Genomic DNA, 24,060 nt, shown 5'->3' with positions numbered 1-24,060 from the left:
AAACACAGCCTGGAGTCTAACACACTGCTGCTGACACTCTGAGGAGAGAAACACAGCCTGGAGTCTAACACACTGCTGCTGACACTCTGAGGAGAGAAACACAGCCTGGAGTCTAACACACTGCTGCTGACACTCTGAGGAGAGAAACACAGCCTGGAGTCTAACACACTGCTGACACTCTGAGGAGAGAAACACAGCCTGGAGTCTAACACACTGCTGCTGACACTCTGAGGAGAGAAACACAGCCTGGAGTCTAACACACTGCTGACACTCTGAGGAGAGAAACACAGCCTGGAGTCTAACACACTGCTGACACTCTGAGGAGAGAAACACAGCCTGGAGTCTAACACACTGCTGCTGACACTCTGAGGAGAGAAACACAGCCTGGAGTCTAACACACTGCTGCTGACACACTGAGGAGAGAAACACAGCCTGGAGTCTAACACACTGGTGACACTCTGAGGAGAGAAACACAGCCTGGAGTCTAACACACTGCTGACACACTGAGGAGAGAAACACAGCCTGGAGTCTAACACACTGGTGACACTCTGAGGAGAGAAACACAGCCTGGAGTCTAACACACTGCTGCTGACACACTGAGGAGAGAAACACAGCCTGGAGTCTAACACACTGCTGCTGACACACTGAGGAGAGAAACACAGCCTGGAGTCTAACACACTGCTGCTGACACTCTGAGGAGAGAAACACAGCCTGGAGTCTAACACACTGCTGCTGACACTCTGAGGAGAGAAACACAGCCTGGAGTCTAACACACTGCTGACACTCTGAGGAGAGAAACACAGCCTGGAGTCTAACACACTGCTGCTGACACTCTGAGGAGAGAAACACAGCCTGGAGTCTAACACACTGGTGACACTCTGAGGAGAGAAACACAGCCTGGAGTCTAACACACTGCTGACACACTGAGGACAGAAACACAGCCTGGAGTCTAACACACTGCTGACACACTGAGGAGAGAAACACAGCCTGGAGTCTAACACACTGCTGACACTCTGAGGAGAGAAACACAGTCTGGAGTCTAACACACTGCTGACACACTGAGGAGAGAAACACAGCCTGGAGTCTAACACACTGCTGACACACTGAGGAGAGAAACACAGCCTGGAGTCTAACACACTGCTGCTGACACACTGAGGAGAGAAACACAGCCTGGAGTCTAACACACTGCTGCTGACACTCTGAGGAGAGAAACACAGCCTGGAGTCTAACACACTACTGCTGACACTCTGAGGAGAGAAACACAGCCTGGAGTCTAACACACTGCTGCTGACACACTGAGGAGAGAAACACAGCCTGGAGTCTAACACACTGCTGACACTCTGAGGAGAGAAACACAGCCTGGAGTCTAACACACTGCTGCTGACACACTGAGGAGAGAAACACAGCCTGGAGTCTAACACACTGCTGCTGACACACTGAGGAGAGAAACACAGCCTGGAGTCTAACACACTGCTGCTGACACACTGAGGAGAGAAACACAGCCTGGAGTCTAACACACTGCTGCGACACTCTGAGGAGAGAAACACAGCCTGGAGTCTAACACACTGCTGCTGACACTCTGAGGAGAGAAACACAGCCTGGAGTCTAACACACTGGTGACACTCTGAGGAGAGAAACACAGCCTGGAGTCTAACACACTGCTGACACACTGAGGAGAGAAACACAGCCTGGAGTCTAACACACTGGTGACACTCTGAGGAGAGAAACACAGCCTGGAGTCTAACACACTGCTGCTGACACACTGAGGAGAGAAACACAGCCTGGAGTCTAACACACTGCTGCTGACACACTGAGGAGAGAAACACAGCCTGGAGTCTAACACACTGCTGCTGACACTCTGAGGAGAGAAACACAGCCTGGAGTCTAACACACTGCTGCTGACACTCTGAGGAGAGAAACACAGCCTGGAGTCTAACACACTGCTGACACTCTGAGGAGAGAAACACAGCCTGGAGTCTAACACACTGCTGACACTCTGAGGAGAGAAACACAGCCTGGAGTCTAACACACTGCTGCTGACACACTGAGGAGAGAAACACAGCCTGGAGTCTAACACACTGCTGCTGACACACTGAGGAGAGAAACACAGCCTGGAGTCTAACACACTGCTGCTGACACACTGAGGAGAGAAACACAGCCTGGAGTCTAACACACTGCTGCTGACACACTGAGGAGAGAAACACAGCCTGGAGTCTAACACACTGCTGCTGACACTCTGAGGAGAGAAACACAGCCTGGAGTCTAACACACTGCTGCTGACACTCTGAGGAGAGAAACACAGCCTGGAGTCTAACACACTGCTGCTGACACTCTGAGGAGAGAAACACAGCCTGGAGTCTAACACACTGCTGCTGACACTCTGAGGAGAGAAACACAGCCTGGAGTCTAACACACTGCTGCTGACACTCTGAGGAGAGAAACACAGCCTGGAGTCTAACACACTGCTGACACTCTGAGGAGAGAAACACAGCCTGGAGTCTAACACACTGCTGCTGACACTCTGAGGAGAGAAACACAGCCTGGAGTCTAACACACTGCTGACACTCTGAGGAGAGAAACACAGCCTGGAGTCTAACACACTGCTGACACTCTGAGGAGAGAAACACAGCCTGGAGTCTAACACACTGCTGCTGACACTCTGAGGAGAGAAACACAGCCTGGAGTCTAACACACTGCTGCTGACACACTGAGGAGAGAAACACAGCCTGGAGTCTAACACACTGGTGACACTCTGAGGAGAGAAACACAGCCTGGAGTCTAACACACTGCTGACACACTGAGGAGAGAAACACAGCCTGGAGTCTAACACACTGGTGACACTCTGAGGAGAGAAACACAGCCTGGAGTCTAACACACTGCTGCTGACACACTGAGGAGAGAAACACAGCCTGGAGTCTAACACACTGCTGCTGACACACTGAGGAGAGAAACACAGCCTGGAGTCTAACACACTGCTGCTGACACTCTGAGGAGAGAAACACAGCCTGGAGTCTAACACACTGCTGCTGACACTCTGAGGAGAGAAACACAGCCTGGAGTCTAACACACTGCTGACACTCTGAGGAGAGAAACACAGCCTGGAGTCTAACACACTGCTGCTGACACTCTGAGGAGAGAAACACAGCCTGGAGTCTAACACACTGGTGACACTCTGAGGAGAGAAACACAGCCTGGAGTCTAACACACTGCTGACACACTGAGGACAGAAACACAGTCTGGAGTCTAACACACTGCTGACACACTGAGGAGAGAAACACAGCCTGGAGTCTAACACACTGCTGCACACTCTGAGGAGAGAAACACAGCCTGGAGTCTAACACACTGCTGACACACTGAGGAGAGAAACACAGCCTGGAGTCTAACACACTGCTGACACACTGAGGAGAGAAACACAGCCTGGAGTCTAACACACTGCTGCTGACACTCTGAGGAGAGAAACACAGCCTGGAGTCTAACACACTGGTGACACTCTGAGGAGAGAAACACAGCCTGGAGTCTAACACACTGCTGACACACTGAGGAGAGAAACACAGCCTGGAGTCTAACACACTGGTGACACTCTGAGGAGAGAAACACAGCCTGGAGTCTAACACACTGCTGCTGACACACTGAGGAGAGAAACACAGCCTGGAGTCTAACACACTGCTGCTGACACTCTGAGGAGAGAAACACAGCCTGGAGTCTAACACACTACTGCTGACACTCTGAGGAGAGAAACACAGCCTGGAGTCTAACACACTGCTGCTGACACACTGAGGAGAGAAACACAGCCTGGAGTCTAACACACTGCTGACACTCTGAGGAGAGAAACACAGCCTGGAGTCTAACACACTGCTGCTGACACACTGAGGAGAGAAACACAGCCTGGAGTCTAACACACTGCTGCTGACACACTGAGGAGAGAAACACAGCCTGGAGTCTAACACACTGCTGCTGACACACTGAGGAGAGAAACACAGCCTGGAGTCTAACACACTGCTGCTGACACTCTGAGGAGAGAAACACAGCCTGGAGTCTAACACACTGCTGCTGACACTCTGAGGAGAGAAACACAGCCTGGAGTCTAACACACTGGTGACACTCTGAGGAGAGAAACACAGCCTGGAGTCTAACACACTGCTGACACACTGAGGAGAGAAACACAGCCTGGAGTCTAACACACTGGTGACACTCTGAGGAGAGAAACACAGCCTGGAGTCTAACACACTGCTGCTGACACACTGAGGAGAGAAACACAGCCTGGAGTCTAACACACTGCTGCTGACACACTGAGGAGAGAAACACAGCCTGGAGTCTAACACACTGCTGCTGACACTGAGGAGAGAAACACAGCCTGGAGTCTAACACACTGCTGCTGACACTCTGAGGAGAGAAACACAGCCTGGAGTCTAACACACTGCTGACACTCTGAGGAGAGAAACACAGCCTGGAGTCTAACACACTGCTGCTGACACTCTGAGGAGAGAAACACAGCCTGGAGTCTAACACGCTGCGTGACACTCTGAGGAGAGAAACACAGCCTGGAGTCTAACACACTGCTGACACACTGAGGACAGAAACACAGTCTGGAGTCTAACACACTGCTGACACACTGAGGAGAGAAACACAGCCTGGAGTCTAACACACTGCTGACACTCTGAGGAGAGAAACACAGCCTGGAGTCTAACACACTGCTGACACACTGAGGAGAGAAACACAGCCTGGAGTCTAACACACTGCTGACACACTGAGGAGAGAAACACAGCCTGGAGTCTAACACACTGCTGCTGACACTCTGAGGAGAGAAACACAGCCTGGAGTCTAACACACTGCTGCTGACACTCTGAGGAGAGAAACACAGCCTGGAGTCTAACACACTACTGCTGACACTCTGAGGAGAGAAACACAGCCTGGAGTCTAACACACTGCTGCTGACACTCTGAGGAGAGAAACACAGCCTGGAGTCTAACACACTGCTGACACTCTGAGGAGAGAAACACAGCCTGGAGTCTAACACACTACTGACACACTGAGGAGAGAAACACAGCCTGGAGTCTAACACACTGCTGCTGCTGACACACTGAGGAGAGAAACACAGCCTGGAGTCTAACACACTGCTACTGACACTCTGAGGAGAGAAACACAGCCTGGAGTCTAACACACTACTGACACACTGAGGAGAGAAACACAGCCTGGAGTCTAACACACTGCTGCTGACACACTGAGGAGAGAAACACAGCCTGGAGTCTAACACACTGCTGACACTCTGAGGAGAGAAACACAGCCTGGAGTCTAACACACTGCTGCTGACACACTGAGGAGAGAAACACAGCCTGGAGTCTAACACACTGCTGCTGACACACTGAGGAGAGAAACACAGCCTGGAGTCTAACACACTGCTGCTGACACACTGAGGAGAGAAACACAGCCTGGAGTCTAACACACTGCTGCTGACACTCTGAGGAGAGAAACACAGCCTGGAGTCTAACACACTGCTGCTGACACTCTGAGGAGAGAAACACAGCCTGGAGTCTAACACACTGCTGCTGACACTCTGAGGAGAGAAACACAGCCTGGAGTCTAACACACTGCTGACACACTGAGGAGAGAAACACAGCCTGGAGTCTAACACACTGCTGCTGACACACTGAGGAGGGAAACACAGTCTGAGTCTAACACACTGCTGACACACTGAGGAGAGAAACACAGCCTGGAGTCTAACACACTGCTGACACACTGAGGAGAGAAACACAGCCTGGAGTCTAACACACTGCTGACACACTGAGGAGAGAAACACAGCCTGGAGTCTAACACACTGCTGCTGACACTCTGAGGAGAGAAACACAGCCTGGAGTCTAACACACTGCTGCTGACACACTGAGGAGAGAAACACAGCCTGGAGTCTAACACACTGCTGACACTCTGAGGAGAGAAACACAGCCTGGAGTCTAACACACTGCTGCTGACACTCTGAGGAGAGAAACACAGCCTGGAGTCTAACACACTGCTGCTGACACTCTGAGGAGAGAAACACAGCCTGGAGTCTAACACACTGCTGACACTCTGAGGAGAGAAACACAGCCTGGAGTCTAACACACTGCTGACACTCTGAGGAGAGAAACACAGCCTGGAGTCTAACACACTGCTGACACTCTGAGGAGAGAAACACAGCCTGGAGTCTAACACACTGCTGCTGACACTCTGAGGAGAGAAACACAGCCTGGAGTCTAACACACTGCTGCGACACACTGAGGAGAGAAACACAGCCTGGAGTCTAACACACTGCTGCTGACACACTGAGGAGAGAAACACAGCCTGGAGTCTAACACACTGCGTGACACTCTGAGGAGAGAAACACAGCCTGGAGTCTAACACACTGCTGACACACTGAGGAGAGAAACACAGCCTGGAGTCTAACACACTGGTGACACTCTGAGGAGAGAAACACAGCCTGGAGTCTAACACACTGCTGCTGACACACTTAGGAGAGAAACACAGCCTGGAGTCTAACACACTGCTGACACACTGAGGAGAGAAACACAGCCTGGAGTCTAACACACTGCTGCTGACACTCTGAGGAGAGAAACACAGCCTGGAGTCTAACACACTGCTGCTGACACTCTGAGGAGAGAAACACAGCCTGGAGTCTAACACACTGGTGACACTCTGAGGAGAGAAACACAGTCTGGAGTCTAACACACTGCTGCTGACACTCTGAGGAGAGAAACACAGCCTGGAGTCTAACACACTGCGTGACACTCTGGGGAGAGAAACACAGTCTGGAGTCTAACACACTGGTGACACTCTGAGGAGAGAAACACAGCCTGGAGTCTAACACACTGCTGCTGACACTCTGAGGAGAGAAACACAGCCTGGAGTCTCACACACTGCTGCTGACACTCTGAGGAGAGAAACACAGCCTGGAGTCTCACACACTGCTGCTGACACTCTGAGGAGAGAAACACAGCCTGGAGTCTAACACACTGCTGCCTGACACTCTGAGGAGAGAAACACAGCCTGGAGTCTAACACACTGCTGCTGACACTCTGAGGAGAGAAACACAGCCTGGAGTCTAACACACTGCTGCTGACACTCTGAGGAGAGAAACACAGCCTGGAGTCTAACACACTGCTGACACTCTGAGGAGAGAAACACAGCCTGGAGTCTAACACACTGCTGCTGACACTCTGAGGAGAGAAACACAGCCTGGAGTCTAACACACTGCTGACACTCTGAGGAGAGAAACACAGCCTGGAGTCTAACACACATGCTGCTGACACACTGAGGAGAGAAACACAGCCTGGAGTCTAACACACTGCTGCACACACTGAGGAGAGAAACACAGCCTGGAGTCTAACACACTGCTGCTGACACTCTGAGGAGAGAAACACAGCCTGGAGTCTAACACACTGCTGCACACTCTGAGGAGAGAAACACAGCCTGGAGTCATACACACTGGTGACAATCTGAGGAGAGAAACACAGCCTGGAGTCTAACACACTGCTGACACACTGAGGAGAGAAACACAGTCTGGAGTCTAACACACTGCTGACACTCTGAGGAGAGAAACACAGCCTGGAGTCTAACACACTGCTGCTGACACTCTGAGGAGAGAAACACAGCCTGGAGTCTAACACACTGCTGACACTCTGAGGAGAGAAACACAGCCTGGAGTCTAACACACTGCTGACACTCTGAGGAGAGAAACACAGCCTGGAGTCTAACACACTGCTGCTGACACTCTGAGGAGAGAAACACAGCCTGGAGTCTAACACACTGCTGCTGACACACTGAGGAGAGAAACACAGCCTGGAGTCTAACACACTGCTGCTGACACACTGAGGAGAGAAACACAGCCTGGAGTCTAACACACTGCTGCTGACACACTGAGGAGAGAAACAGCCTGGAGTCTAACACACTGCTGCTGACACACTGAGGAGAGAAACACAGCCTGGAGTCTAACACACTGCTGCTGACACTCTGAGGAGAGAAACACAGCCTGGAGTCTAACACACTGCTGCTGACACTCTGAGGAGAGAAACACAGCCTGGAGTCTAACACACTGCTGCTGACACTCTGAGGAGAGAAACACAGCCTGGAGTCTAACACACTGGTGACACTCTGAGGAGAGAAACACAGCCTGGAGTCTAACACACTGCTGCTGACACTCTGAGGAGAGAAACACAGCCTGGAGTCTAACACACTGGTGACACTCTGGGAGAGAAACACAGCCTGGAGTCTAACACACTGCTGACACACTGAGGAGAGAAACACAGCCTGGAGTCTAACACACTGCGTGACACTCTGAGGAGAGAAACACAGCCTGGAGTCTAACACACTGCTGCTGACACACTGAGGAGAGAAACACAGCCTGGAGTCTAACACACTGCTGCTGACACACTGAGGAGAGAAACACAGCCTGGAGTCTAACACACTGCTGCTGACACTCTGAGGAGAGAAACACAGCCTGGAGTCTAACACACTGCTGCTGACACTCTGAGGAGAGAAACACAGCCTGGAGTCTAACACACTGCTGACACTCTGAGGAGAGAAACACAGCCTGGAGTCTAACACACTGCTGCTGACACTCTGAGGAGAGAAACACAGCCTGGAGTCTAACACACTGGTGACACTCTGAGGAGAGAAACACAGCCTGGAGTCTAACACACTGCTGACACACTGAGGACAGAAACACAGTCTGAGTCTAACACACTGCTGACACACTGAGGAGAGAAACACAGCCTGGAGTCTAACACACTGCTGACACTCTGAGGAGAGAAACACAGTCTGGAGTCTAACACACTGCTGACACACTGAGGAGAGAAACACAGCCTGGAGTCTAACACACTGCTGACACTCTGAGGAGAGAAACACAGCCTGGAGTCTAACACACTGCTGCTGACACTCTGAGGAGAGAAACACAGCCTGGAGTCTAACACACTGCTGCTGACACTCTGAGGAGAGAAACACAGCCTGGAGTCTAACACACTACTGCTGACACTCTGAGGAGAGAAACACAGCCTGGAGTCTAACACACTGCTGCTGACACTCTGAGGAGAGAAACACAGCCTGGAGTCTAACACACTGCTGACACTCTGAGGAGAGAAACACAGCCTGGAGTCTAACACACTACTGCTACACACTGAGGAGAGAAACACAGCCTGGAGTCTAACACACTGCTGCTGCACACACTGAGGAGAGAAACACAGCCTGGAGTCTAACACACTGCTGCTGACACTCTGAGGAGAGAAACACAGCCTGGAGTCTAAACACACTACTGACACACTGAGGAGAGAAACACAGCCTGGAGTCTAACACACTGCTGCTGACACACTGAGGAGAGAAACACAGCCTGGAGTCTAACACACTGCTGACACTCTGAGGAGAGAAACACAGCCTGGAGTCTAACACACTGCTGCTGACACTCTGAGGAGAGAAACACAGCCTGGAGTCTAACACACTGCTGCTGACACACTGAGGAGAGAAACACAGCCTGGAGTCTAACACACTGCTGCTGACACACTGAGGAGAGAAACACAGCCTGGAGTCTAACACACTGCTGCTGACACTCTGAGGAGAGAAACACAGCCTGGAGTCTAACACACTGCTGCTGACACTCTGAGGAGAGAAACACAGCCTGGAGTCTAACACACTGCTGACACACTGAGGAGAGAAACACAGCCTGGAGTCTAACACACTGCTGCTGACACACTGAGGAGAGAAACACAGCCTGGAGTCTAACACACTGCTGACACACTGAGGAGAGAAACACAGCCTGGAGTCTAACACACTGCTGACACACTGAGGAGAGAAACACAGCCTGGAGTCTAACACACTGCTGACACACTGAGGAGAGAGAACACAGCCTGGAGTCTAACACACTGCTGCTGACACTCTGAGGAGAGAAACACAGCCTGGAGTCTAACACACTGCTGCTGACACTCTGAGGAGAGAAACACAGCCTGGAGTCTAACACACTGCTGCTACACTCTGAGGAGAGAAACACAGCCTGGAGTCTAACACACTGCTGCTGACACTCTGAGGAGAGAAACACAGCCTGGAGTCTAACACACTGCTGCTGACACTCTGAGGAGAGAAACACAGCCTGGAGTCTAACACACTGCTGACACTCTGAGGAGAGAAACACAGCCTGGAGTCTAACACACTGCTGACACTCTGAGGAGAGAAACACAGCCTGGAGTCTAACACACTGCTGACACTCTGAGGAGAGAAACACAGCCTGGAGTCTAACACACTGCTGCTGACACTCTGAGGAGAGAAACACAGCCTGGAGTCTAACACACTGCTGCTGACACACTGAGGAGAGAAACACAGCCTGGAGTCTAACACACTGCTGCTGACACACTGAGGAGAGAAACACAGCCTGGAGTCTAACACACTGGTGACACTCTGAGGAGAGAAACACAGCCTGGAGTCTAACACACTGCTGACACACTGAGGAGAGAAACACAGCCTGGAGTCTAACACACTGGTGACACTCTGAGGAGAGAAACACAGCCTGGAGTCTAACACACTGCTGCTGACACACTTAGGAGAGAAACACAGCCTGGAGTCTAACACACTGCTGCTGACACACTGAGGAGAGAAACACAGCCTGGAGTCTAACACACTGCTGCTGACACTCTGAGGAGAGAAACACAGCCTGGAGTCTAACACACTGCTGCTGACACTCTGAGGAGAGAAACACAGCCTGGAGTCTAACACACTGGTGACACTCTGAGGAGAGAAACACAGTCTGGAGTCTAACACACTGCTGCTGACACTCTGAGGAGAGAAACACAGCCTGGAGTCTAACACACTGCTGCTGACACTCTGAGGAGAGAAACACAGCCTGGAGTCTAACACACTGGTGACACTCTGAGGAGAGAAACACAGCCTGGAGTCTAACACACTGCTGCGACACTCTGAGGAGAGAAACACAGCCTGGAGTCTAACACACTGCTGCTGACACTCTGAGGAGAGAAACACAGCCTGGAGTCTAACACACTGCTGCTGACACTCTGAGGAGAGAAACACAGCCTGGAGTCTAACACACTGCTGCTGACACTCTGAGGAGAGAAACACAGCCTGGAGTCTAACACACTGCTGCTGACACTCTGAGGAGAGAAACACAGCCTGGAGTCTAACACACTGCTGCTGACACTCTGAGGAGAGAAACACAGCCTGGAGTCTAACACACTGCTGACACTCTGAGGAGAGAAACACAGCCTGGAGTCTAACACACTGCTGACACTCTGAGGAGAGAAACACAGCCTGGAGTCTAACACACTGGTGACACTCTGAGGAGAGAAACACAGCCTGGAGTCTAACACACTGCTGCTGACACACTGAGGAGAGAAACACAGCCTGGAGTCTAACACACTGCTGCTGACACACTGAGGAGAGAAACACAGCCTGGAGTCTAACACACTGCTGCTACACTCTGAGGAGAGAAACACAGCCTGGAGTCTAACACACTGCTTGACACTCTGAGGAGAGAAACACAGCCTGGAGTCATACACACTGGTGACAATCTGAGGAGAGAAACACAGCCTGGAGTCTAACACACTGCTGACACTCTGAGGAGAGAAACACAGTCTGAGTCTAACACACTGCTGACACTCTGAGGAGAGAAACACAGCCTGGAGTCTAACACACTGCTGACACTCTGAGGAGAGAAACACAGCCTGGAGTCTAACACACTGCTGACACTCTGAGGAGAGAAACACAGCCTGGAGTCTAACACACTGCTGACACTCTGAGGAGAGAAACACAGCCTGGAGTCTAACACACTGCTGACACTCTGAGGAGAGAAACACAGCCTGGAGTCTAACACACTGCTGCTGACACACTGAGGAGAGAAACACAGCCTGGAGTCTAACACACTGCTGCTGACACACTGAGGAGAGAAACACAGCCTGGAGTCTAACACACTGCTGCTGACACACTGAGGAGAGAAACAGCCTGGAGTCTAACACACTGCTGCTGACACACTGAGGAGAGAAACACAGCCTGGAGTCTAACACACTGCTGCTGACACTCTGAGGAGAGAAACACAGCCTGGAGTCTAACACACTGCTGCTGACACTCTGAGGAGAGAAACACAGCCTGGAGTCTAACACACTGCTGCTGACACTCTGAGGAGAGAAACACAGCCTGGAGTCTAACACACTGTGCTGACACTCTGAGGAGAGAAACACAGCCTGGAGTCTAACACACTGGTGACACTCTGAGGAGAGAAACACAGCCTGGAGTCTAACACACTGCTGCTGACACTCTGAGGAGAGAAACACAGCCTGGAGTCTAACACACTGCTGCTGACACTCTGAGGAGAGAAACACAGCCTGGAGTCTAACACACTGCTGCTGACACTCTGAGGAGAGAAACACAGCCTGGAGTCTAACACACTGCTGCTGACACTCTGAGGAGAGAAACACAGCCTGGAGTCTAACACACTGCTGACACACTGAGGAGAGAAACACAGCCTGGAGTCTAACACACTGCTGCTGACACACTGAGGAGGAAACACAGTCTGGAGTCTAACACACTGCTGACACACTGAGGAGAAACACAGCCTGGAGTCTAACACACTGCTGACACACTGAGGAGAGAAACACAGCCTGGAGTCTAACACACTGCTGACACACTGAGGAGAGAAACACAGCCTGGAGTCTAACACACTGCTGCTGACACTCTGAGGAGAGAAACACAGCCTGGAGTCTAACACACTGCTGCTGACACACTGAGGAGAGAAACACAGCCTGGAGTCTAACACACTGCTGACACTCTGAGGAGAGAAACACAGCCTGGAGTCTAACACACTGCTGCTGACACTCTGAGGAGAGAAACACAGCCTGGAGTCTAACACACTGCTGCTGACACTCTGAGGAGAGAAACACAGCCTGGAGTCTAACACACTGCTGACACTCTGAGGAGAGAAACACAGCCTGGAGTCTAACACACTGCTGCACACTCTGAGGAGAGAAACACAGCCTGGAGTCTAACACACTGCTGACACTCTGAGGAGAGAAACACAGCCTGGAGTCTAACACACTGCTGCTGACACTCTGAGGAGAGAAACACAGCCTGGAGTCTAACACACTGCTGCTGACACACTGAGGAGAGAAACACAGCCTGGAGTCTAACACACTGCTGCTGACACACTGAGGAGAGAAACACAGCCTGGAGTCTAACACACTGCTGACACTCTGAGGAGAGAAACACAGCCTGGAGTCTAACACACTGCTGACACACTGAGGAGAGAAACACAGCCTGGAGTCTAACACACTGGTGACACTCTGAGGAGAGAAACACAGCCTGGAGTCTAACACACTGCTGCTGACACACTGAGGAGAGAAACACAGCCTGGAGTCTAACACACTGCTGCTGACACACTGAGGAGAGAAACACAGCCTGGAGTCTAACACACTGCTGCTGACACTCTGAGGAGAGAAACACAGCCTGGAGTCTAACACACTGCTGCTGACACTCTGAGGAGAGAAACACAGCCTGGAGTCTAACACACTGGTGACACTCTGAGGAGAGAAACACAGTCTGGAGTCTAACACACTGCTGCTGACACTCTGAGGAGAGAAACACAGCCTGGAGTCTAACACACTGGTGACACTCTGGGGAGAGAAACACAGTCTGGAGTCTAACACACTGGTGACACTCTGAGGAGAGAAACACAGCCTGGAGTCTAACACACTGCTGCTGACACTCTGAGGAGAGAAACACAGCCTGGAGTCTCACACACTGCTGCTGACACTCTGAGGAGAGAAACACAGCCTGGAGTCTAACACACTGCTGCTGACACTCTGAGGAGAGAAACACAGCCTGGAGTCTAACACACTGCTGCTGACACTCTGAGGAGAGAAACACAGCCTGGAGTCTAACACACTGCTGCTGACACTCTGAGGAGAGAAACACAGCCTGGAGTCTAACACACTGCTGCTGACACTCTGAGGAGAGAAACACAGCCTGGAGTCTAACACACTGCTGACACTCTGAGGAGAGAAACACAGCCTGGAGTCTAACACACTACTGCTGACACTCTGAGGAGAGAAACACAGCCTGGAGTCTAACACACTGTGACACTCTGAGGAGAGAAACACAGCCTGGAGTCTAACACACTGCTGCTGACACACTGAGGAGAGAAACACAGCCTGGAGTCTAACACACTGCTGCTGACACACTGAGGAGAGAAACACAGCCTGGAGTCTAACACACTGCTGCTGACACTCTGAGGAGAGAAACACAGCCTGGAGTCTAACACACTGCTGACACTCTGAGGAGAGAAACACAGCCTGGAGTCTAACACACTGCTGACAATCTGAGGAGAGAAACACAGCCTGGAGTCTAACACACTGCTGACACTCTGAGGAGAGAAACACAGCCTGGAGTCTAACACACTGCTGACACTCTGAGGAGAGAAACACAGCCTGGAGTCTAACACACTGCTGCTGACACTCTGAGGAGAGAAACACAGCCTGGAGTCTAACACACTGCTGACACTCTGAGGAGAGAAACACAGCCTGGAGTCTAACACACTGCTGACACTCTGAGGAGAGAAACACAGCCTGGAGTCTAACACACTGCTGCTGACACTCTGAGGAGAGAAACACAGCCTGGAGTCTAACACACTGCTGCTGACACACTGAGGAGAGAAACACAGCCTGGAGTCTAACACACTGCTGCTGACACTCTGAGGAGAGAAACACAGCCTGGAGTCTAACACACTGCTGCTGACACTCTGAGGAGAGAAACACAGCCTGGAGTCTAACACACTGCTGCTGACACACTGAGGAGAGAAACACAGCCTGGAGTCTAACACACTGCTGCTGACACTCTGAGGAGAGAAACACAGCCTGGAGTCTAACACACTGCTGCTGACACTCTGAGGAGAGAAACACAGTCTGGAGTCTAACACACTGCTGCTGACACTCTGAGGAGAGAAACACAGCCTGGAGTCTAACACACTGGTGACACTCTGGGGAGAGAAACACAGTCTGGAGTCTAACACACTGGTGACACTCTGAGGAGAGAAACACAGCCTGGAGTCTAACACACTGCTGACACTCTGAGGAGAGAAACACAGCCTGGAGTCTAACACACTGCTGCTGACACTCTGAGGAGAGAAACACAGCCTGGAGTCTAACACACTGCTGCTGACACTCTGAGGAGAGAAACACAGCCTGGAGTCTAACACACTGCTGCTGACACTCTGAGGAGAGAAACACAGCCTGGAGTCTAACACACTGCTGACACTCTGAGGAGAGAAACACAGCCTGGAGTCTAACACACTGCTGCTGACACTCTGAGGAGAGAAACACAGCCTGGAGTCTAACACACTGGTGACACTCTGAGGAGAGAAACACAGCCTGGAGTCTAACACACTGCTGCTGACACACTGAGGAGAGAAACACAGCCTGGAGTCTAACACACTGCTGCTGACACACTGAGGAGAGAAACACAGCCTGGAGTCTAACACACTGCTGCTGACACTCTGAGGAGAGAAACACAGCCTGGAGTCTAACACACTGCTGACACTCTGAGGAGAGAAACACAGCCTGGAGTCATACACACTGGTGACAATCTGAGGAGAGAAACACAGCCTGGAGTCTAACACACTGCTGACACACTGAGGAGAGAAACACAGTCTGGAGTCTAACACACTGGTGACACTCTGAGGAGAGAAACACAGCCTGGAGTCTAACACACTGCTGACACTCTGAGGAGAGAAACACAGCCTGGAGTCTAACACACTGCTGCTGACACACTGAGGAGAGAAACACAGCCTGGAGTCTAACACACTGCTGCTGACACTCTGAGGAGAGAAACACAGCCTGGAGTCTAACACACTGCTGACACTCTGAGGAGAGAAACACAGCCTGGAGTCATACACACTGCTGACACTCTGAGGAGAGAAACACAGCCTGGAGTCTAACACACTGCTGCACACTCTGAGGAGAGAAACACAGCCTGGAGTCTAACACACTGCTGACACTCTGAGGAGAGAAACACAGCCTGGAGTCTAACACACTGCTGCTGACACTCTGAGGAGAGAAACACAGCCTGGAGTCTAACACACTGCTGACACTCTGAGGAGAGAAACACAGCCTGGAGTCTAACACACTGCTGACACTCTGAGGAGAGAAACACAGCCTGGAGTCTAACACACTGCTGCTGACACTCTGAGGAGAGAAACACAGCCTGGAGTCTAACACACTGCTGCTGACACTCTGAGGAGAGAAACACAGCCTGGAGTCTAACACACTGCTGCTGACACTCTGAGGAGAGAAACACAGCCTGGAGTCTAACACACTGCTGCTGACACACTGAGGAGAGAAACACAGCCTGGAGTCTAACACACTGCTGCTGACACACTGAGGAGAGAAACACAGCCTGGAGTCTAACACACTGCTGCTGACACTCTGAGGAGAGAAACACAGCCTGGAGTCTAACACACTGCTGCTGACACTCTGAGGAGAGAAACACAGTCTGGAGTCTAACACACTGCTGCTGACACTCTGAGGAGAGAAACACAGCCTGGAGTCTAACACACTGCGTGACACTCTGAGGAGAGAAACACAGCCTGGAGTCATACACACTGGTGACACTCTGAGGAGAGAAACACAGCCTGGAGTCTAACACACTGCTGACACTCTGAGGAGAGAAACACAGCCTGGAGTCTAACACACTGCTGCTGACACTCTGAGGAGAGAAACACAGCCTGGAGTCTAACACACTGCTGCTGACACTCTGAGGAGAGAAACACAGCCTGGAGTCTAACACACTGCTGCTGACACTCTGAGGAGAGAAACACAGCCTGGAGTCTAACACACTGCTGACACTCTGAGGAGAGAAACACAGCCTGGAGTCTAACACACTACTGCTGACACTCTGAGGAGAGAAACACAGCCTGGAGTCTAACACACTGGTGACACTCTGAGGAGAGAAACACAGCCTGGAGTCTAACACACTGCTGCTGACACACTGAGGAGAGAAACACAGCCTGGAGTCTAACACACTGCTGCTGACACACTGAGGAGAGAAACACAGCCTGGAGTCTAACACACTGCTGCTGACACTCTGAGGAGAGAAACACAGCCTGGAGTCTAACACACTGCTGACACTCTGAGGAGAGAAACACAGCCTGGAGTCATACACACTGGTGACAATCTGAGGAGAGAAACACAGCCTGGAGTCTAACACACTGCTGACACACTGAGGAGAGAAACACAGTCTGGAGTCTAACACACTGGTGACACTCTGAGGAGAGAAACACAGCCTGGAGTCTAACACACTGCTGACACTCTGAGGAGAGAAACACAGCCTGGAGTCTAACACACTGCTGACACACTGAGGACAGAAACACAGCCTATTGATCTACACCCTGCCCTAGGCCCTGTTCAGTAGAGTATTGATCTATACCCTGCCCTAGGCCCTGTTCAATGGAGTATTGATCTACACCCTGCCCTAGGACCTGTTCAGTAGAGTATTGATCTACATCCTGCCCTAGGCCCTGTTCAGTAGAGTATTGATCTACATCATGCCCTAGGCCCTGTTCAATGGAGTATTGATCTACACCCCGCCCTAGGCCCTGTTCAATTGAATATTGATCTACATCCTGCCCTAGGCCCTGTTCAGTAGAGTATTGATCTACACCCCGCCCTAGGCCCTGTTCAATTGAATATTGATCTACATCCTGCCCTAGGCCCTGTTCAGTAGAGTATTGATCTACACCCTGCCCTAGGCCCTGTTCAGTAGAGTATTGATCTACACCCTGTCCTAGGCCCTGTTCAGTAGAGTATTGATCTACATCCTGCCCTAGGCCCTGTTCAGTAATTGATCTACACCCTGCCCTAGGCCCTGTTCAGTAGAGTATTGATCTACACCCTGCCCTAGGCCCTGATCAGTAGAGTATTGATCTACACCCTGCCCTAGGCCCTGTTCAATGGAATATTGATCTACACCCTGCCCTAGGCCCTGTTCAGTAGAGTATTGATCTACATCCTGCCCTAGGCCCTGTTCAGTAGAGTATTGATCTACACCCTGCTCTAGGCCCTGTTCAGTATAGTATTGATCTACATCATGCCCTAGGCCCTGCTCAGTAGAGTATTGATCTACATCCTGCCCTAGGCCCTGTTCAGTAGAGTATTGATCTACATCATGCCCTAGGCCCTGTTCAATTAAGTATTGATCTATACCCTGCCCTAGGCCCTGTTCAGTAGAGTATTGATCTACATCCTGCCCTAGGACCTGTTCAGTAGAGTATTGATCTACACCCTGCCCTAGGCCCTGTTCAGTAGAGTATTGATCTACACCCTGCCCTAGGCCCTGTTCAGTAGAGTATTGATCTACATCATGCCCTAGGCCCTGTTCAATGGAGTATTGATCTACACCCTGCCCTAGGCCCTGTTCAGTAGAGTATTGATCTACACCCTGCCCTAGGCCCTGTTCAGTAGAGTATTGATCTACACCCTGCCCTAGGCCCTGTTCAGTAGAGTATTGATCTACACCCTGCCCTAGGCCCTGTTCAGTAGAGTATTGATCTACATCCTGCCCTAGGCCCTGTTCAGTAGAGTATTGATCTACATCATGCCCTAGGCCCTGTTCAGTTAGAGTATTGATCTACACCCTGCCCTAGGCCCTGTTCAGTAGAGTATTGATCTACATCCCTGCCCTAGGCCCTGTTCAGTAGAGTATTGATCTACACCCTGCCCTAGGCCCTGTTCAGTAGAGTATTGATCTACACCCTGCCCTAGGCCCTGTTCAGTAGAGTATTGATCTACATCATGCCCTAGGCCCTGTTCAGTAGAGTATTGATCTACACCCTGCCCTAGGCCCTGTTCAGTAGAGTATTGATCTACACCCTGCCCTAGGCCCTGTTCAGTAGAGTATTGATCTACACCCTGCCCTAGGCCCTGTTCAGTAGAGTATTGATCTACACCCTGCCCTAGGCCCTGTTCAGTAGAGTATTGATCTACACCCTGCCCTAGGCCCTGTTCAGTAGAGTATTGATCTACACCCTGCCCTAGGCCCTGTTCAGTAGAGTATTGATCTACACCCTGCCCTAGGCCCTGTTCAGTAGAGTATTGATCTACACCCTGCCCTAGGCCCTGTTCAGTAGAGTATTGATCTACACCCTGCCCTAGGCCCTGTTCAGTAGAGTATTGATCTACACCCTGCCCTAGGCCCTGTTCAGTAGAGTATTGATCTACACCCTGCCCTAGGCCCTGTTCAGTAGAGTATTGATCTACACCCTGCCCTAGGCCCTGTTCAATATTACCTGGAGGAGGAAAGGCTGCTGGTCTGGAGTCTGGTTTCCGTCTGGGACACTGTGGGTTTAGTGACGAGCGGCCGCACCGCGGTCTTCAGAGCCAATGGTGTTCTCCCTACCAGCCGAGGGCCCGCCTCTTTCGAGGCTTTGGGCCGTGGAGCTGACAGAAGGGGCTTCTGATTGGGCCCTGGATTCACACACGAGGAAGCAGCCAATGAGATTACATGATATAGAAACAAAAAAGGAAAAGTACCAATTAAAGACCACAGCTGGCAGAAGCCTTGTGGGTGGAAACTGTCTGAACAGAAATATATTAGTTACCTGTGTTATGTTTAGGTGTTGGGGTGTTACCTGTGTTGTGTTGGGGTGTTACCTGTGTTATGTTTGGGTGTTGGGGTGTTACCTGTGTTATGTTTAGGTGTTGGGGTGTTACCTGTGTTATGTTTAACTGTTGGGGTGTTGCCTGTGTTATGTTTAGGTGTTGCCTGTGTTATGTTTAGGTGTTGGGGTGTTGCCTGTGTTATGTTTAGGTGTTGGGGTGTTGCCTGTGTTATGTTTAGGTGTTGCCTGTGTTATGTTTAGGTGTTGGGATGTTGCCTGTGTTATGTTTAGGTGTTGGGATGTTGCCTGTGTTATGTTTAGGTGTTGGGGTGTTGCCCGTGTTATGTTTAGGTGTTGGGGTGTTGCCCGTGTTATGTTCTAGGTGTGCCTGTGTTGTTTAGGTGTTGCCTGTGTTATGTTTAGGTGTTGGGATGTTGCCTGTGTTATGTTTAGGTGTTGGGGTGTTGCCTGTGTTATGTTTAGGTGTTGGGGTGTTGCCTGTGTTATGTTTAGGTGTTGGGGATGTTGCCTGTGTTATGTTTAGGTGTTGGGATGTTACCTGTGTTATGTTTAGGTGTTGGGGTGTTGCCTGTGTTATGTTTAGGTGTTGGGGTGTTGCCTGTGTTATGTTTAGGTGTTGGGGTGTTGCCTGTGTTATGTTTAGGTGTTGGGGTGTTGCCTGTGTTATGTTTAGGTGTTGGGATGTTACCTGTGTTATGTTTAGGTGTTGGGATGTTCCCTCTGTTGCCTGTGTTATGTTTAGGTGTCGGGGTGTTACCTGTGTTGTGTTGGGGTGTTGCCTGTGTTGTGTTTATGTGTTGAGGTGTTACCTCTTTGTGTTGGGGTGTTGCCTGTGTTATGTTTAGGTGTTGGGATGTTACCTGTGTTACCTGTGTTGTGTTTAGGTGTTGGGGTGTTACCTGTGTTATGTTTAGGTGTTGGGGTGTTGCCAGCCTTGTGGTTTTTCTTAATTCTGTCCAGTAAGCTGAGGAACTCCTCCTCTGAGCTGGCTGAGTCCTCCAGCTTCGACACGGCTGAGTGGGCCCGCTGTGGAAGGGGGGCCGGGGAAGGTGTGAAGGAGGAAGAGGGGAGAGGAAGAGAGCTTGGAGAGAGGGAGGGCAGAGGAGGAGGGGAGGACAAGGGAAAGAAGATGTTGTCCTCCTGGTTACTTTGTGGAACTTTGACCTTGTGCGTCCGTGACGACGGCGGCTTGCGCACAGGGTGGCGCGTCCTCCATGTGCTCTTCATCACGATACCATCATCTTCTTCACTGTCGCTGAGGAAAACTGGGGAGTCACACTGGGACAGGGGTCTTCTGACTGGGGGCTGGGAGGATAACAGCTTAGGGGTCTTAAACGCACCTGAAGAAGACAGACAAACTGTGTCTTTTTGTTGGGACTGAATCATAATATATCCATGAGTTAAACAAAACAGACAGTGACTGTTGAGTAGGTAATGCTTTCAGCCTAACAACTCCCCTTAGCCGTGACAATATATCATTTTAACCAAGGCTTCCTGGGTATTACTTCAATTCTGGCTATGCAAAGAAAAGTCATCACAGTGCTGAACTGAAATCGAGCAGAAAGAACTTCTTAGAAACAGATTTCAGTTAATTACAAGCATGTATGATGACAGTCAATGTCTGAGTATCAAATGGCACCCTATTCCCTATGTAGTCCACTACTTTTGAATAGAGCCCTATGCGCCCTGGTCAAAAGTAGTGCACTACATAGGGAATAGGTTGCCATTAGGGATGCACTCAATGTTACCTTTGGAGGTAGGTGTTTTTTTCTTCTCGACAACAAAGTCATCATCAGAGGAAAAGCTGTGGACAATGAAGTTTCTGAGGCTGAGGACAAAACAGGAGATAAACCTGAGTATTTAACACACGATAGGGACCATAGTCATGGTAAGAGAGGTTGGAACCACTGTACCTGTCTTCACTGCCATGCACTGCTTCCTTGGGCTTAGGCTTGGGAGTTTTCATATGGCTCAGGACTTCAGGGGCACCAGAGGAGAGACAAGGGAACAGTAAACATGTCATCCCCACGAATGATGCAGCCGCAGTTATACCTCTTCCTCTGCTGTTACTCACAAATGTCCGTTAATTACTATAGCTCCCGCCTTGGGTCAATCAGGTGTAATTTTGTACATTTTGTAAATGCCGGATCTCTATGACAAGACGCATCATTCACCAGAGTTTCGTCAAAATCAGGCCAGTGCTGTGCTGTCTGAGATATCACGTGTGGCTATTGATTTCAACATCAAACGACGCATTTTGCTGTTCTACGAGTGGTTGAGCGCAGTCAGTAAATAATGAGCATTTTCAAGTACAACTATAGTAACGATGGTTTTGGGGAAAAGCTCTGAGATTTAACAATGCTCCTACGAAGATTCTAACAATGAATTTAGCCTTAAGATCCATTTAGGAAACCGGGCCCTGGACAGTCAGAAACAATACTGTTCTTTGACTTAGAAATGACACACCAAATTAGACATGACAAACACCCATTCGAAATGACATACAACATTGTTTCAATAAAGAATTCTGAAGCCTCATTGGGTTTCAGAATATGACGTGGTAATGATCAAAACATTACTTCCCCAATGCAGAAGACACCAGTATGGTACTTACAGTTTTCAAAGCTGTCATCACTGTCTGAGCTTAATACAAGGACTGGTTCACTAGAGGGGAGAGAATCAGAGAATTAACATCAACATATTTTGTCCAATTGAATGACTAGACAGAGCAAATGGGATTAAGGGCACTATTCAAGCAGTATCGCTGAAGTTCAGCATTACAGCGTGATTTAAATTTAAAGGCAACGTTCCCAGGTTAGTGAGTACTGCATTCACAGTAAACGCTGCATATGTCGGCTCAATTGGACATTACATTTACATTTCTATTGCGCAATCTGTAATGCTTCAGTGATACAGATTGAATAGAACCCTAAGACTACAAGGCTATGTAGGCTGGAAGTTGGGCTGTGACAGTCATGGCATTTTGGATGACTGTAATTGGCCAGCCAAATGACAGCGTTCACCATAATAACCGTAAACATTTTGGGGACATTTTCTACTCTCCTCCGCTCCTGACTGCATGTGCTGCCATAGAATTTGAATTAATAGAACGGGTGTCCCCATTCAAGTCAATGATGGCATAATGTGTGGACTGGCGGCCATTGCGAGTGTACCCATAGGAACAAAGCAGAAAGTAAAATATTTGTTGATTCAACTCAGCTGACATTACAAAAAAAAAAACATTCCATTGCCTGAGCAAAATCAGTTAACATCATTTGAATGAAAATTCTACATTACCATGGAAATTGCATCACAATACCAGGCAGCCATTGCGAGTGTACGCATGAGTTTACCAGTCAAATAGCCAGGGTTAGAGGTTCCAAGTCTGTTCTATTCATTATATTTATATGTGTGCTGCTGCTGCATTGTGGTTGGCATTGCCTAGGCAATGTTTCAGCAAAGCGCAAAAAAGTGAGACACCCCACTCCCTCATTTTTTCTGGTTACATTACATTCAATTAACTAAGCAGACCAGACCCAGCTGCTATTGCATTGGTGTCTATGGGATAACCACCCCCTTAAGCAGACCGGAACTGACCACTTTTTTCAATGGTAAACGGCCTGAATGAACTATCTTAATTTATCCACCATCTTTGAAACGGACTCAACCGCACAAATGCCGTCCCATCTTCAGTCTTCAGTCAGCTGTTTATGTTTTTAACTGTTATGACGGTTATTTTATTTTCATGACGGTCTTCATCCATAACCGTTCGTTACACAGTAATTGTTCCAGCACTAGCTAGGTGAATCACTACTTTACCGGACTTTCTTAGCAGCAACGCAGTGTTTCCGAGAAGCAGCTTTGGGTGTAGCCTGCTCCACAAGAACTACAGACAAGAAGAGCATGGAGATTCATTGATTAAACTACAGTATTTCAATGCATAGCTATCATGTCATGGCACCATGAGTTGGCCAATGCACATACAGCTCTGGACCAGGTGTAAAGGAATCTTCCAGGTGAACAAAATGAGAGCAGTCGTAGGTAAATCAATCCAGGTTTAATATAGATTGCAACAAGGAGACACCCTTCAGCACAGAAGCAGAGAAAATGTCTAACAGGCCTTTTGGAGACAGGCCCTTTATATCCTAATAGACTAGCAACCCAACCCACTGACTCTCACTTACACTGGTCGAAATCATCTTCGCTGGACTCCATCAACACCTTGGTCCTGTAACTGTTGCCCTTGGAGACCTGGTTCTCTTTCCCTGAGCCTGCGTCATCCTCTTCCTCACTGTCTGGCAGATGCAGCCGGACTGGGGGAGGAAGGTCTTGAGCACCCCTGGAGCCGTGATTGCCTGTGGCCGGACGCCAAGTCTTACTGATGCTCTTAATCAGCTGCAAAGAAGATATGGGATGTGTTTGAAATGGCACCCTTT

The 24,060-nt window shown here is 50.1% G+C and overlaps 1 protein-coding gene across 1 annotated transcript in view; it reads right to left on the bottom strand.

The window, feature by feature from the left end:
- The window catches only part of LOC121538001 (acidic repeat-containing protein-like), a 43,354-nt gene extending 19,825 nt beyond the window's left edge, over positions 1-23,529 (bottom strand). The window contains exons 1-6 of the mRNA XM_045206438.1: positions 23,444-23,529; positions 22,239-22,288; positions 21,538-21,601; positions 21,373-21,452; positions 20,524-20,964; positions 19,402-19,469 (exon numbers count right to left, since the gene is read on the bottom strand). Of these exons, the coding sequence (XP_045062373.1) occupies positions 19,402-19,469; positions 20,524-20,964; positions 21,373-21,452; positions 21,538-21,601; positions 22,239-22,288; positions 23,444-23,529 (789 nt within the window). The remainder of the gene's footprint in view (positions 1-19,401; positions 19,470-20,523; positions 20,965-21,372; positions 21,453-21,537; positions 21,602-22,238; positions 22,289-23,443) is intronic.
- Between the last annotated feature and the right edge of the window lie 531 nt (positions 23,530-24,060).

Source organism: Coregonus clupeaformis, chromosome 3 (assembly GCF_020615455.1).
Source record: "Coregonus clupeaformis isolate EN_2021a chromosome 3, ASM2061545v1, whole genome shotgun sequence".
In the NCBI taxonomy this organism is placed as follows: Eukaryota; Metazoa; Chordata; class Actinopteri; order Salmoniformes; family Salmonidae; genus Coregonus; species Coregonus clupeaformis.
Note: the sequence above shows the minus strand (reverse complement) of the source record. Positions and strands in the feature narration are given on the sequence as shown.